This window comes from Glycine soja, chromosome 8 (assembly GCF_004193775.1).
Source record: "Glycine soja cultivar W05 chromosome 8, ASM419377v2, whole genome shotgun sequence".
NCBI lineage: Eukaryota > Viridiplantae > Streptophyta > Magnoliopsida > Fabales > Fabaceae > Glycine > Glycine soja.
This window is the reverse complement of record NC_041009.1, coordinates 42,876,897-42,891,855: the sequence shown is the minus strand read 5'-3', so window position 1 is coordinate 42,891,855 and position 14,959 is coordinate 42,876,897. Positions and strand designations below refer to the sequence as shown.

Genomic DNA, 14,959 nt, shown 5'->3' with positions numbered 1-14,959 from the left:
AAATAGTACTATTTGCTTACCTCTATGCCTCGCAATCAAAACCATAGTAGTGTTGTTTGGCGGAGGAAATTATGCCTATGCTCATGCTGCCTAGTAGTCAAAGAAGATTATTCTCCACATAAAACACGACCAATTAAATGTCCAACAAATAGTATAGGTGACTAGTAAAGAATCACATTTCCACGTTATTATCACAACTCTGTTTTCAAATAGAAGTGGATTTTTTGTAGTATAAAATTTTCTTTTACAAAGTTGACAAATAATACGTCTTTGGTGTGAGGGGAGAAAAATAATAGCAAAAGGAAAATGGAGGAGCCAAGGACCCGTACCCACCACCTAAGGACAACATTCACATACGTTGGAGAATTTAATTGAAATAGGTATAATTTTTATGTTGTCATAAAGAAAATTTTGTTACCGTGATATTTATGGAAAATATTTACTAACTTTATTAATAATGATTAATCTCTACTAAGATATCTAACTAATCATGAGAAACGGACTCCCTAAAAGTAATTAGGGGTATCAAATATAATTTATTATAACAAAAATTTACATTAACTATTTATTTTATATAAGAAAAAATCTAAAAATATTGAAATCAATTTGAACCAATGTCTTATACAACTTCATATTTTTTATTATATCATGTTATTGGTATAAAATATTTATCGTCTTTATCAATGATTAATATTTGTCAAAAAACTTAACTGATTACCTTTAACGAAATTTTTTTTTTATCACAAATATGTTTTCTTCACACAAAAAATTCAAACCTAAAATCTTATTTAAGAGAATCAAACTTATTATTATGTGGATCAATGATTTGTTAGTATACTACTTAATAGTTGATTTGCTTTTTCAAAAGTTTATATAATGATATTTAGATTCATAAAGTCAAAATTAGACTCATACACTTAAGCGAAAAATAGATTGGAGCCTAACAATGATAAGAATAATGATGAAATATATAAGAAAAATAAATTAAAAAAATATATGAATAATAGTAATAAAAATGAATAACATATAATTATCAGTATGCCTCAAAAATCTATTTTTAAAATATTTATGGCCTTTAAATTAACAATAATATATTATTAAAAATATATTAATAAAGGAAATAAATAACGTCAAATATTTTATTTTAAAAAAGAAATAAATGTAATTATTGGAATTATGAAGACTATAAAAAATTATAAAAAAATAAAATATTTATCTAAAAAGAGAGGGGAAATGTCATTATTTTTTATAATGAATACTATAAAAAGAAAATAAAATATTTTATCAAAAAATAAATAATTAATACTAATATTTATATAATAAAAGTCTTCAAATAAAATAACTAATTTAATATTAAAATATTATATTATATATTAAAAATTTTCTGAAAAAATCAAGGGGGCCTTGACCCCTCCTCAATACATAAGTCTGTCCCCTTGATCACTTTAGTGAAAAAAAATTCCAATCACATTTTTTATCTAAAAAGTTTAAATTAAGATCTTATTTAAGAAAACTAAAATCATTAGTACTTATTAATCGTTCTCATATAATTTGTCATATAAAAAGTATTAACTTTTGTAATAATGAACAAAGTATCAAAATTAAACTCTACTTTTAATCAACCATATAAATTGAGGTTCACATTCAAACTTTATACAGGTGGAGCTATTTTCTATTGGATACTGGTATTCAGAAATCAGAATCATTTAACAAGAAGAAAGGCCTACGAAGAAAGAGAGGGAAAGAAAAGGGCGAGAGAAAGATTACATTAGAAAATTTTAAAATAGGTATGTGTTATTATTTTAGAGTAGCCCGAAATTCCCAAAGACAATAAATAAAGGAAGATGGCAAAATGCTTGATACAGAGACACCTAACAATAAAGCTGACCCAGTCTTTGTTTGCATGCTCATTTTCTTTGTTTTTTTTTTTAAAATTTGTGCCACATACCTAACAGATGAGCCATTGAAATAATATATTGGAGGCTTATATGCAAAACAACCGTATTGCATTTGACCAGTTATTCGAGAAAAAAAAAACCGAGATTTAAAACAGAGATTATAGAAAAAAGAAATGTATAGATTAAAGTAAATGGTCCACAAGAAAATAGAATACTAGCAAATATTACAGCAAATCGTAACGTTTAATTTTGAGAATATAGACAGAACATGGAAATCAACCAAGCATGACAGTAAGAGGCAATAACAAATTGAATTGAAAGTGACAATGAACTCAAAATTGAAGCAGTTAATAAATGTGTACAAAACAATGAAATGTTTGTATTTGTAATTGTAAATGACCTTTTCCCTATAATTTACCTAGGCCTAGTTCTATACCACCTGAAGAAACAAATTCTGATTTCCTTTTTCCTTTCTTCTGTGTATATCACTTACCATCAATCCCCAAAAAAGAAAAAAATCAACCTCAAGAATTGCCATGCTTATAGTTTTTATCCTATACACACCTTTCACCCCCCTAACAAGAAGTTAAACATCAGCACAATTCATCGGTGCATATCCAATCCTTGATTTCTTCACATCATACAAGATGTGAAAATTCTGCTGCTGGTAGTTTCCAATTATTGAAAGTGCAGACATAGGAGTCCCCAAAACAGCCAAGCAAACAACATCTTCAGGTTCAATCTGGATGAAGTAATTCTCCACAGGAAAATTCCACACAGCTCCATCAGCAAACAAGATTGCAAACTCAGGAAGCTCCATTTTCTCAACACCAGACACATTATAGCATGGCTTTAGAGGGGGAAAGGTTTCCACTAGTGGAAAACCTTTAATTTTCCTCATGAATGCCTCCTTGATAATCTCATAAGCAGGTTCAGCAAAGTAGGTCAAAGTGGTGCCAGAATCAATGATTGTACCCCCACCACCACCTTGTGCTGACAAATGCCAAGTCTCCTCTGGAATCTTCAGCACCTCACCACCAACCATGATGGACTTTATCTGGACATAGTAAAATGTGTCAACAGGGTTCTCTTTGCCACCAACAAAAGAAGTGAAATTCAAATTGGGGTGGCTGAGAAGCTCCTTGTCCTCACCAAATATCAACTTGCTACTAACACTTGAATTGCTGTTCCTATCCACAAGGCAATAGGAAAAGGAGTGACCATAGAGAGATTGAAGCTGAGTAGCAAATGACAATGGGCCTCTCCCCAACCCTAGCAATCCAGCAGCACCATGAAAAAGTCCTCTATTCCAATGACCACAACCAAACATAACATTCTCAACAATCTTGAGTTCAGGCTTTCCCTCAGGTGTGGTGAGATTCACAGTGAATGTTTCAAGTGCAAAATCACCCGTTGTGTTGGAACTATCTCCATACCAATAGAAATATGGACAGCTTTGAGTCTCACCTTTGCAAGGCTGAGGAGGGTCTGGGGATGACACCAATTGGCACCTTGGATCACGGCAAGTTATATTCTTAAAAGAACTAGAATCTTTGGGATCATAATATGGTCCATTTTGCTCAAAACAAGCATAACAAGGAACACATTGAATCCAATTAAGGTCACTACCAGTATCAAGAATTAGAGAAAAATGCTTAGGGGGTGTGCCAACAAACACATCCATGAAGTACTCACCAGAGCCAAGACTGACCCCTGACTCCAAGGTTGCCATAAGCTGACCGGATAAATACTCCGGCGGGGCCGCCGCAGCCACTGTCGGTGGCTTATAGGACTTCTTTGAGTGCTCCTGTGCTTTCTCCAACCTTGAAATTGTGTTTTGGTTCTTCTTCTCTATGACCCTTCTGTGAAGGGTCTGAATTCTCTTCAAGTCTCTCCCTGTGGAATCAACCACAGATTTTTTAGGCTCCGAATCTTTGCTCACTGAGTGGTGTCTCAAATTGAGTTTCACAGATTGCTTGTGCTGTTTTGCTGCCACAAAAGCCTCTCCCTCTTTACCATCAGTGTCTTCATTTGATGCCATGGTAGCAACTGAAGGCTCAAATTTCTCTGACTTGGAGAAACTACACCCAGTTTCTGTGGAAGAAGAAACAGCATTGAAGTGTGCATGATCAGGAAACTTGACTGCAGCAAGAGAAGATCCATTCTTGTTGAGATCATTGTGATGCCCCCAAATGGATTCCACAGTGCAGGAACAGTGTAACACAAGGAGAACCAGAATCAGAGAAACCCTCAAAACCATAGTTTGACTTATTATGATACCAACATCAAACACCTTGTAGAATTTCAGGGTGGAAGTGACAAAATTCAAAACCCAGAAAGAGCAAAACTTTACAACAATCTCTGATGTTACAAAAGAGGAGAATAAAGGGTAGGTGGTGCGAGAATTTGCGAGAATTCAGAATTCAATCTCAAAACCAATCCGAAAAAGCAAACAGGGAAACAAACTTTAAGGAAAGTGAATAAATGCAAAATCTCCACAAAGAATCAAACTCCTAGGGAAATGAAAATACAAAAAATGGGTGCTTCGAACTTTGAAGGCCAAAAGAATGAGAGAGAGAGAGAGAAAAAAAAAAAGAGAAGAAGGAAAGAGGAAGAAGGCGATTTAGGCTTGTTTTGGGGGTGACTCTGTCAAGAACAAAGTGTGAAACACCAAAAACGCGGTTTCATTACCATAGCATAGTTTAATTAAAACTCTTCAGTTTCAAGGTACACACAACGAAAAATCAATTTTTAATGAGAATATATATACTATTAAATGGTGTTCCTCTTCTTGCAGGGTATTTTCCTCTCAGTTTCCTGCTTCGTTGGCATGTTTTTGTATTGCTTGTAAGGTATGGATGGACTATAGTATTGGACCAGACCCATGTCACGTATTTAATACCGTATGGAATATGTTACAATTGGAAAATAATTTTTCAGACTCTGAAGTCTGAATAGAGAAAAATCAGTGAAAAAAATAGACTTTAATTTATTGTGAATTTGCAATTAAAAAAACAACTACTTTTAATTATGAAGTAACTTAAAATTAGATGTTGGTATAAAATTCTTTTAATATTATCATTATTAATTAAATTTATTTGTAATATGCTTTTTAATACTATGATTTATCATTCAAATTTACTAAATGACAAATAAGATTCACAATATAAAATAATTTATTTATAACTAAATTTTAGAAAAAGGTGATGGCATCCCATTTTAAGGATTATGCAACTCAATCAACCCTATTGAGACTCATCATTTTTTAAGTATATATGAATTTAAGTAAATAATAAAAAGCATATGGAAAAAATACATAAAAAAATGGTTTACAATAACAGTTTCATACATGAATTGCACTAAATTTTTCTCAAAATAATTTATATATACAACTTTATCTTGTGACAAATACTGATGAAAACTCTGGGTCTTTAACGTAAGTGTTACCAATATGGGCTGCAAGCCTGCAACTTCAAAAGTCAAAATAAAGAAATGGATTTTTCTAAAGCATTTCCACTTTTCCAGTATTAGAAGTTTGGAATCGAAACTCTCTCTGGTCTTTGGTCAGAGTTTGTGAACCTGTCCCTGTCCCACGACTTAATATGGAAGAGAGAGAGAAAAACAAATCCATCTTTGTCACTCTGTGACATTGTGGCTTAGATTTCGAGGGAACCCACGTTTACACTCTTAAAACTGGATCAGACTTTTTATTCACTTTACAGTTTACACACCAGCAAAATTAATTTTAATTATTTTTATATAATTTTAAAATATTTTTTTGGTAATTAATAGTGTAAAAATCTTTACACGACTTATGCAACAAATTTAAATTCTTTCTTATCCGGTTTTCAATTATTCCATAAACACGAGGCTTCGTTATATATATATATATATATATATATATATATATATATATATATATATATATATATATATATATATATACATATATATAATAATAGAACTAATTTCTAAATAATTGTGTGGAGTAACTAATATCAAAATAATTTATTTTTATTTTAATATGGATTTAGACGAATTATTTTTATTTAAACAATAAAATAAAATTATTCCAAGATATCAAATATATTTTTTAAAAAATAATAATTTTAAATCAATTTTATTTGTTTTTCTAAAAAATTAATAAATTTTAAATTATTAAAATGAATTATATTTTTTATAATAAACAATATAAATTAAAACATTACGATATACATGTCTAAAATATTAATTTTAAAATATCAATAAAATTAATTTAGTTATAAATTATTATTTTAATGATGATTAATAATATGAAACTTGTTTGTCATTCAAACATATTTATGGCCAACTAGTATAATTAATCTAAATCAGTCTAAATCCGTGATCTAGTTTGACAGTGGAATTATTAAATACAATCGTACTAAGGTGATTATTAGAGAGTGATACTTGTAAAGAAAAACACTATATATCTTTGAACAAAGAAGATGATTTCAATAGTGTAATGTGATATTTGATTAATTATTACAAATTAGTTATAATAAATATTTTATTAACGTTGTATGTAAAAAAAATTTACAGATTAAAAAGTAAAAAATTGTCTTTGATATAAAATAATTTAATGATTAATTTTTAAAGATTTTGAGAAAAAAATATATATATTAGAGAAAACACTTTTTCAGAAAAACCTGACTTTATGAGAAACTATTCAAAATAAATTTTATTTTAATAAAGTTTACATTATTTTTAACTTCTGAATATTTTGAAAAATAATTTTATCAAAAATATTCTTTATTTTATAAAACTAAAACAATCCGATCCAAAATATGAAGAAGAAGAAGAAAACTAAACATAACAGTATAAAATGATAAAAAAAAAATTATTTTGCAAAATACTATTTATAATGCATGCTCGACTACTATGCCTTTTTAAATAGTTGCAAAATACATATTTTTAACTTTTAACAATTTCTTTAAATTCAATTTAAAAATAGAGATAAAATAAAATAAATTAAAAAGGGTATACAGATAATTAAATATATAAAAAATAAAAAGGTCATTTTAGTTATAGGGATAAAGTTTTGTCTTGTTATAAGAGTAGTGTGTGAAATACACATCTAAAGGAAAGAAGAGAGATCATTCGCCATGTGAATAAACTTATATTGAATTGTTCTAATCAACTTATATTGAATTGTTTTAATTTAACAAGTAATTTTAAGTTTGAGCTTTGAATACATAGGTATTTACATTAAATATTTGAATAAAAATTTTAACACCTACAATAATATTATCAAAACTCAAGTATAGTTGTCTGTAGTGTAAAAGATATATATGTTCTTTATCAAAACAAATAAAAGAAAAAAAATATTAATAACTTTTAATTAAAATTAGGAAGACTGAGATCACTCTTATCTTTTAAGATGTGTATTCTAATTTATTATATATATATATAATCTTGTTTGATGATCTTATTCCAAATGTGATGATCTATCTAGCTAGGAAACTTAACCACCTTTATATAGGGGCGGATCCATGCAGAGGGGTGTGGAGGCAGTTGCTCCTGTAGTAATTTCTTATACATAACAAAAAACTTGCTCCCATAAAAAAAAATATAAGTCATCTCTCTAAACTTTTTTTTTTAAAAAAAATGAAAGTTAAAAGTGATGAGAGATAAAAGAAAGAATAAAATGATATTTATTTTTACCATTTTATTTTCCTATTTTTTTTAAAAGCAGATTTGCTCCTCTAAATCTCTAAAAAATGGAATGTGCAACAATAAGAGATGAATGTAAAATTATTGTTTAGTTATATTTATAGAGAGAAATATTTTTTAGAATATGAACAATAAAAGGATTATATAACATTTTCAAAATATGAAAACACATATAACATAATTGTGTAATTTTTAGAATCTTAAATATTTTAATTTTAATTTTTCAATGAACTTAATGTAATTTTTATAAATTTATAATATTTTCATAAATAAAAATATTATAAATTTTTTTTACTCATTACTGTATGATCAATTTCAAACATTAACTTATATTTTATTAATTTTAATTGATTCATGTTTATTTGTTAATTATGTGACAAATATTCTGTTTAATTATTTAATTGCTGATAAGCTTAAGTTAAAAAAAAGAATTAAAAAAGTATATGCTTAACATTTGAAATTGATTAGGTATACTAAAATTCTAAATTTATTTAAAGTGAGAGACTAGATGCTTAATTAAAAAATAAGATACTAAAATCAATTTTTTTAAATAAAGAATAAAATATCTTAATTAAAAAATAAAGAAATTAAAATTTCATAAGAGGAATAAAAATTTCATTTTTTAGAAAAATAAAACTGTTGCTGAAAAATAATTCTTAGAAATGTTCTTTTTAAGATACCTATTTTAATTTATATCTAGAGTAAATTATTTAAACCAATTTTTAGTCACAATACGATAATGTCTACTTCAAATAAAATTATACTTAATTAAAAGGGTTTTATTAGATTTTTGAAATTAGTGAAAAGAAGATCAAACCCGAGGACTAAAAATTGATACATTCACGCACGCATAGTTGTACTAATGAAATTGTGTAAAAAAATTCAAAATAATAAAACTTCTTGTGAGGGTGTATTTAACAAAATGAATGGATGAGTCTCACAAAGATAATTTTGTTTGAGTTAGAAATAATTACAAGCGAAAGAGAGTGAGACTTTTAAAAGATAAATGAGAAATTTCAATAAGATAATGAGAATAAAATTTAAAAATAAATAAATTAGAAGCTTATAAGTTCAAATAAAGAAGTTTCAAAAAAGTATTACAAGTTAGAAAAATATACTCCTTTAATATATAGCTCTATTTTGCTCAAATAAAAATTTCAGTCAAATACTAGTTTATTTACCTTACTAAACACATTCTTGATTCACATTTAAAATTTGAATCCTAGTATGAAAATTAGAAGAATGTTACCATGTAGCATTTTCATTTCTTCACACATGCCTTTGAATTTTACCTTGGGTTTCCCATATCCCACTACTAATGGTAGTGACTAGTTTTGATGAAGGTGTGGGATATATATGTAAACAAATAAACACGTGCAAATAATATATTATCCTTGAATTTAATTATGTGCCAAACGATAATTTGACAATTCTCAAGTTACGTACGCAGCCGTGCCATGCCCCACGCGACCAAACAAAAGTTCAAAATTAATTATCGTTGTCATATTATATAGATTATAGAGCACGAAAGAAGATTTTCATTGGTTTAAAGTTTGAATATTAATTTTTATCTCCTATTAGTATGTATACGGTATACCTAACTTCAACATTAGTTATCATTTGTGTTTGATTTCCCCTCTCATCAGCATTGCTATTTTAGAAAATACGTGATTGAGTATTATAAATGTGTAGAACTTTGCTTTCAAAAAAAATGTATAGGTCTTTAAATAAACAAGGCAATCCCTTTCTATTTGGTGTTTTTTTTTCTTCACATTGAAAACTTTTATTAGTACGCACACTACTACACGAAACCACCGCAACACGAAGGCAACCACCACAAAACCACCACACCGCCACCATACTTATGTTCTTTTCTTGATTTTCTATTTCTTACATGTTTCTTTTTTTCTTTTCTCTACTGCTATATGGAGAGAAGTTTAACTCACTTAATTAAATATGCACCGTTTGATATTTTCTTTGCTTTCTTACGAATAATGAAAAAATATATAAAACTATATCCTACATTTCCACTTCTCCCTTCACATCACTTGGCACATCGATCCAATTAGTCTAACGTTATCAAGTAGAGTTGCTAGTTATTATTGTCAAATCTCAAGTCTGTTTGACTAATTATATTACTTTCCGTCAACCTTTTGAATTTAAAAACTTAAAGGATTGACAATCCTAATTAATTAAGTAGGTTATTAATTTGGATACTAAGGGATTAGTAAAAACTGACACGCTATTGTTTTTTTTTTTTAATTGCCCTTCTTTCTTTTATTCCATCACCTACTGAATAAGCAAAAAATAATCTATAGCATGAGGTTTATCGCCTTCTCTACCTTTTAAATCAAATGACTTTCACATCCGAGACTCTGAGCAAGTGGTCCTTTGGTATAAAAATTAATATGCCATTAACTCAATTTTAATTCTCATTTTTTTCTAACAATCAAAGCATATTATCTAATTCATGAATAATTACAGCCGGAGATTTCATTAACAACATCTCCAATATTTGATTGCTTAATTAAATGAGTTTTTTTTAAAAAATTATTTCTACGGGTCCAACAATATCATACCATATTATTTTTTTTAAGAGGAATATCATACCGTATTTATGAACTCTAATACTAAAGATCTTAATTGAGTTATTAACTTAATTTTGTGGATCCTATAATATACTCTACATATTAATATTAATAGTAATATTTTTATTATATTTCAGCTCAAAATATTATTTTATTTGCATTTGAATTTTGAAAAAATAATATTAATTTTTTTAAAAAAATAAAGATTAAGTGTTGCACCTAGTTAGGTCACTTTCCTACGCATTGATGAAAATACTTTAAGTCCAACTTGAATAATAACTCTGGGAAGTCCAATTTACAAGACAAGAATGATCTATAGGTTAAGTTGATAGTCTTTGGTGGACTATTAATATTGGGTTGATTAAATAATAATCAAGTCTAATTTTTGTCATATTATTTGTAACTTTCGTATTATTTTTAGGCTAAATTTTTTGGTAATTTTTTATTTTCTCTTAGCCTTACTAAATATTTCCTAGAAGTGTTTCAAGTCATTTAGTGGCTAGTGTGAATTTATTTTCATGTTTATTGTCATTTTCCTAAGTAGTGGGCATGCAATTATCGATGCATTTGGTAAATGCATGTTAGTGGAGATTTATTCTAGCATTTTAAGATTAGCCTATAAATATGAAACTCTTGTACTCTCTCCAAAGGTAGAGTTTGGAGATTAGTGAAATTTGAGAGTTCCTCTCCTGTGAGAGTTTTTCTTTTATTCTTGGGTTAAGAACTTGGTTCTATCGGCATATTACAATTAGGGTCACACTCTTTTTGATAATTTTGGTTCTATTAACATTTTACAGTTAAGGTCAAGTTCTTTTTTTTTTTTTTTACCTGTTTTGAAAACGATCTAAGTAATCTCTTATCAAAGTTGGTGGATACTAGCTTGGAGTTCCATGAAACCAATCATTTAAACATACTAATGCTTCAACATTTTCAGGCAAAACAAAACTTCGATACTTGTTAAGTATATGTCTACCAATGCTAAATGTTGATTGTGACGCAACTGTGGTAATTAATCAGTATACTTAAAACATCTCGTGCAATCAAAGAAAGTTTAGGATATTTCCTTTCATTTGATTTCTAATACTCCAAAACATCCAAATCAACATACTGCTTATGATCAAGTTTATCTTCAAGCAAATAAGCTTCCAAATCAGTTTCTTTCCTTGATGATGCACATGACTTGCTTTGAAAGCTTCCAAAACTCTCCAAATGGCTTGATGATATAATGCTTGGACTACCTCAACTAGATCAATGTGAGCATGAAAAATTTGCCTCATTTGGTGAGAAATTAAGATACTTTTGAAAGAAAAAAAACCTTACTTATCATAAACCTTTTTGGCCAATCTCACACCCTCTTGACTTCCTTACAAAACTTCACATAACAGTATTCAATAAATTGCAACTTATATCACTATAGGAATCCCAATATTTTTCAAATTTTATCTTTATTTTTCTACTCATGCAACATATTTGATTTGCATTTTCAAACTCATCATGAAAAAAGCATGCAAAACTTCCTTAATATTAATTTGTATACTCCACACACTATAAAAATGGAGGTCAGCGGTTGGATAAGTGCCACCTAAGAAAAGAGTGGTGATATCATAAAATGGTTTCAAAAACTTTGCTAATTTTTCTACCTCCACCCACTCCTTTTCTAATAAACCATTATCAAAATAGGGATCCATATTTTTTAGGAGGGTAAAGGCTTCATGATCAAAAATCTATAGCACTTTCAAGCATGAAATATGTGGAATTTCATCTTTAGGCACATCTTGATGAACTTGCTTAGATGTCATCATATGTGAAAGTTGTCCTAAAAATGATGCAAACTTTGACTTTGGTGCATTTGAACCCCTAATATATTTCACACTCTCAAATTTTTATCAAAGAGTCGTTGATCACCTTCAGATCCTCGTGAACAATAAAATTTTGAATACGTGCCCCACACTTAATATGAAAATAATCTCCATTATATAGCTACCAATCCTAACCCAAATGATGGATGTTTCTTCAATATTTTTACCATTGTGTCATTGTTAGAAGCATCATCTAAAGTAATTGTGAATATTTTTTTTATCAATACCCCACTCTTTTCAAAGACTCAATAGCTTCTCGCCCAAATTAGCACCACAATGAAGTGGAGGAAAGTGAAAGAAAACTAACACCTTTTTTTGCAACTCCCAACCCTTAGTAATATTATAGTGTGCAACCAATACCATATACTAATTGGTAGTGATTGATGACCACTGGTCAAAAGTTATACAAATTTGTCTAGAATATATTGTAAGTGACATTTGAGAATTTTTTTTCTTTCCTATATCTCTTCAAAACCTTTGACTTTGATGTGTTTCTACATATTGTTTTAGCACGTGGGTTGAAAAAACAAAACAAATCCCTAACTATTTCATGTTCAACAAAAGAAAAAGGATAACCACGTTTGATGATAGTAGACAATTCGAAGCCAACATAGAGTTAAACTAGGCAACTAAATACAGAAAATAAAAATGAAAAGATGAAGAACAGAAAAATACATATAATCAATGACATATGCTATAAAATTCAGTGACTCAGTTTATACCTTACTGTGGTGACATTCCATTTTAGTGATCTAAAGAGAATAGAACAGATACTAGTCCTTATTGATAAAAATAGTAGAACTGATCCTAGGCCTTACTGATAAAGCAGTGGTTTATGCTGTTGAGATTGGAGCATTTTTTTTTCCATGAAAGTACAAAGCACCAATTATTCATTAAAATAAAAAGGGATAGGAACCAGGTCTACGAACAAAATTAAATCCTGTACATGTTATACTAGAAACTATGAAGAGAGCTCCTACATAAGAGTCTATTCTTCACATAAAATTCATTTGACTCCTTCATGCAATATGCAGATTGCAGAACCATGTCATATTGAATTCTCTTCTTTATACTTGGTTGATACTAGGCACGGTGTTGTAAGTGGAATAAGGTAATTAAAATTTATCATTAAAACTGAAACCCAACTGGCATACAAATTCATATGTAGAAATTAGAGAATCTAGTGAATTCGCTGAATCCATGAATCATCAACATTAAATCTACTTAAAAGTTTTAGATACCAATTATATAATATTTAGATACCAATAATTTTTAAAAAAAAATTGACACACATCACATTGTCCAACATCACAACGAATCAGCAACGAGCGTGACATACGTGAAGCGACTATCTCCAACAAGTCGAAGCTATACGTGAAGAAGACAAAGAAAAAGAAAAAAGGATAAACTCAAGAGACTCAAGGAAATATGAATAGAGGGGATGCCTTGTGTTGTGTCTGTAGAATATTACGAATGGATTTAGGAAGTGACGCTTTCATGTTTCTGTATGTTCTCGTATTTGTTTGGCCAAATTTTGAGACTTCTTATATCATTTGGTCTTTATTAATATTTTTTTATATTAATTATAGATTTAAGTTACTTTTTTTAAGAAATCAAATTAATGATGATATAAATTATCGTTTCTAATTAAAATTGAAATAATTAGATAAAAGTTACTATTTATAAAAATAATCAAATTAATTATAAAGTGAAATACTTTTATTAAGAACAATTGATTGATTCTATTAATAATAATCAAATTAGTTATGATGCTAATTATTATACCAATTTGTATTTTAATTAATTTGATTAAAATTAAAAAAGATAATTTGTGTCATCATTAATTCAAATTTAAATTAAAAAGGTAATTTATACAAAAATTAATTCTATTATTATTAAAAAGGTAATGTGTGTCATTATTAAGACAATATGTATCATAATTGATTCAAGAGATATTAAAAAGCTAACTTATATCTATAATTAATAATATTTTTTTAAAATTAAAAAAAATGGAAACATATTTCCATTATATAAGTGGAGGTAAAAAAAACTTACACAACGAAAATATTATTTTGTTAACAAAATACACAAATCACATTTTTGTTGTCTATTTTTTGGCACCACGTACATTGCAACAGGAGTATCTTTTCATTGCGCAAATGTACAATGGAATCATACTTACTTAGAAGGGTATTTTTGGATTTTTATAAAAAGTCACCTGTCTAGGTAGTGAGAATAGAAATTTTGTGAATGAAGATAGCAACTCCCGGTCATATTTTGGGCTCCTACATGTGAGAAAAAAAATTGAGCGATTAAATTGGTTTCGCGGGTGGTAATTGTTAAATACATCCTGAATTTTTATTTATTTTCTAAAAAAATACTCCTTTTCAAAATATAATTTTGGAAATATTAAAATATTAATTCTGAAAATTCTGAAAAATGTTAATATCTTAACACTTTTGATACCATTATTTGATTACATGTAAAAAATGTTGGAATTTGGAAGTGTACTAAAAATGGTCAGTTATAACCTTTTTTTTTCTTCTAAAGATTAATTAACAATTGATGAATATATTTTATATCTATAATGTAATGACTGAATATTCCACCCTTATACAAGAATTTGACTACGGAACAAGAACGAACTCTTGCTTTCATTTGTATTGGGTTGCTGGATGGACGTTATTCACAACGTGCATCGAAGGAGTAGCCTTTTTAAAAAATAAAGACAGTCAAAGCGTATAGAGAATTCATGTTAAAAACATCAAACACTATATTGAGTAAAATGGCCACCTTTACTATCACTTTGGCATCTTCCTATAGAAATGTATCGAGTGTGTCTGAGTGTGTTTACCGAGTTTCACTGTTAGGCATATTATTAAGAACTGAATACTAATTAAGATCGATGTTTAAATAAAGGACT

The 14,959-nt window shown here is 28.4% G+C and overlaps 1 protein-coding gene across 1 annotated transcript; it reads right to left on the bottom strand.

Moving 5' to 3' along the window:
- Positions 1 to 2,184: 2,184 nt before the first annotated feature.
- LOC114423342 (aspartyl protease family protein 2-like) lies at positions 2,185 to 4,676 on the bottom strand. Its single transcript, XM_028390067.1, has one exon. It carries the CDS (start codon positions 4,156 to 4,158, stop codon positions 2,485 to 2,487), a length of 1,674 nt encoding a protein of 557 aa, XP_028245868.1. The 5' UTR covers positions 4,159 to 4,676; the 3' UTR covers positions 2,185 to 2,484.
- Between the last annotated feature and the right edge of the window lie 10,283 nt (positions 4,677 to 14,959).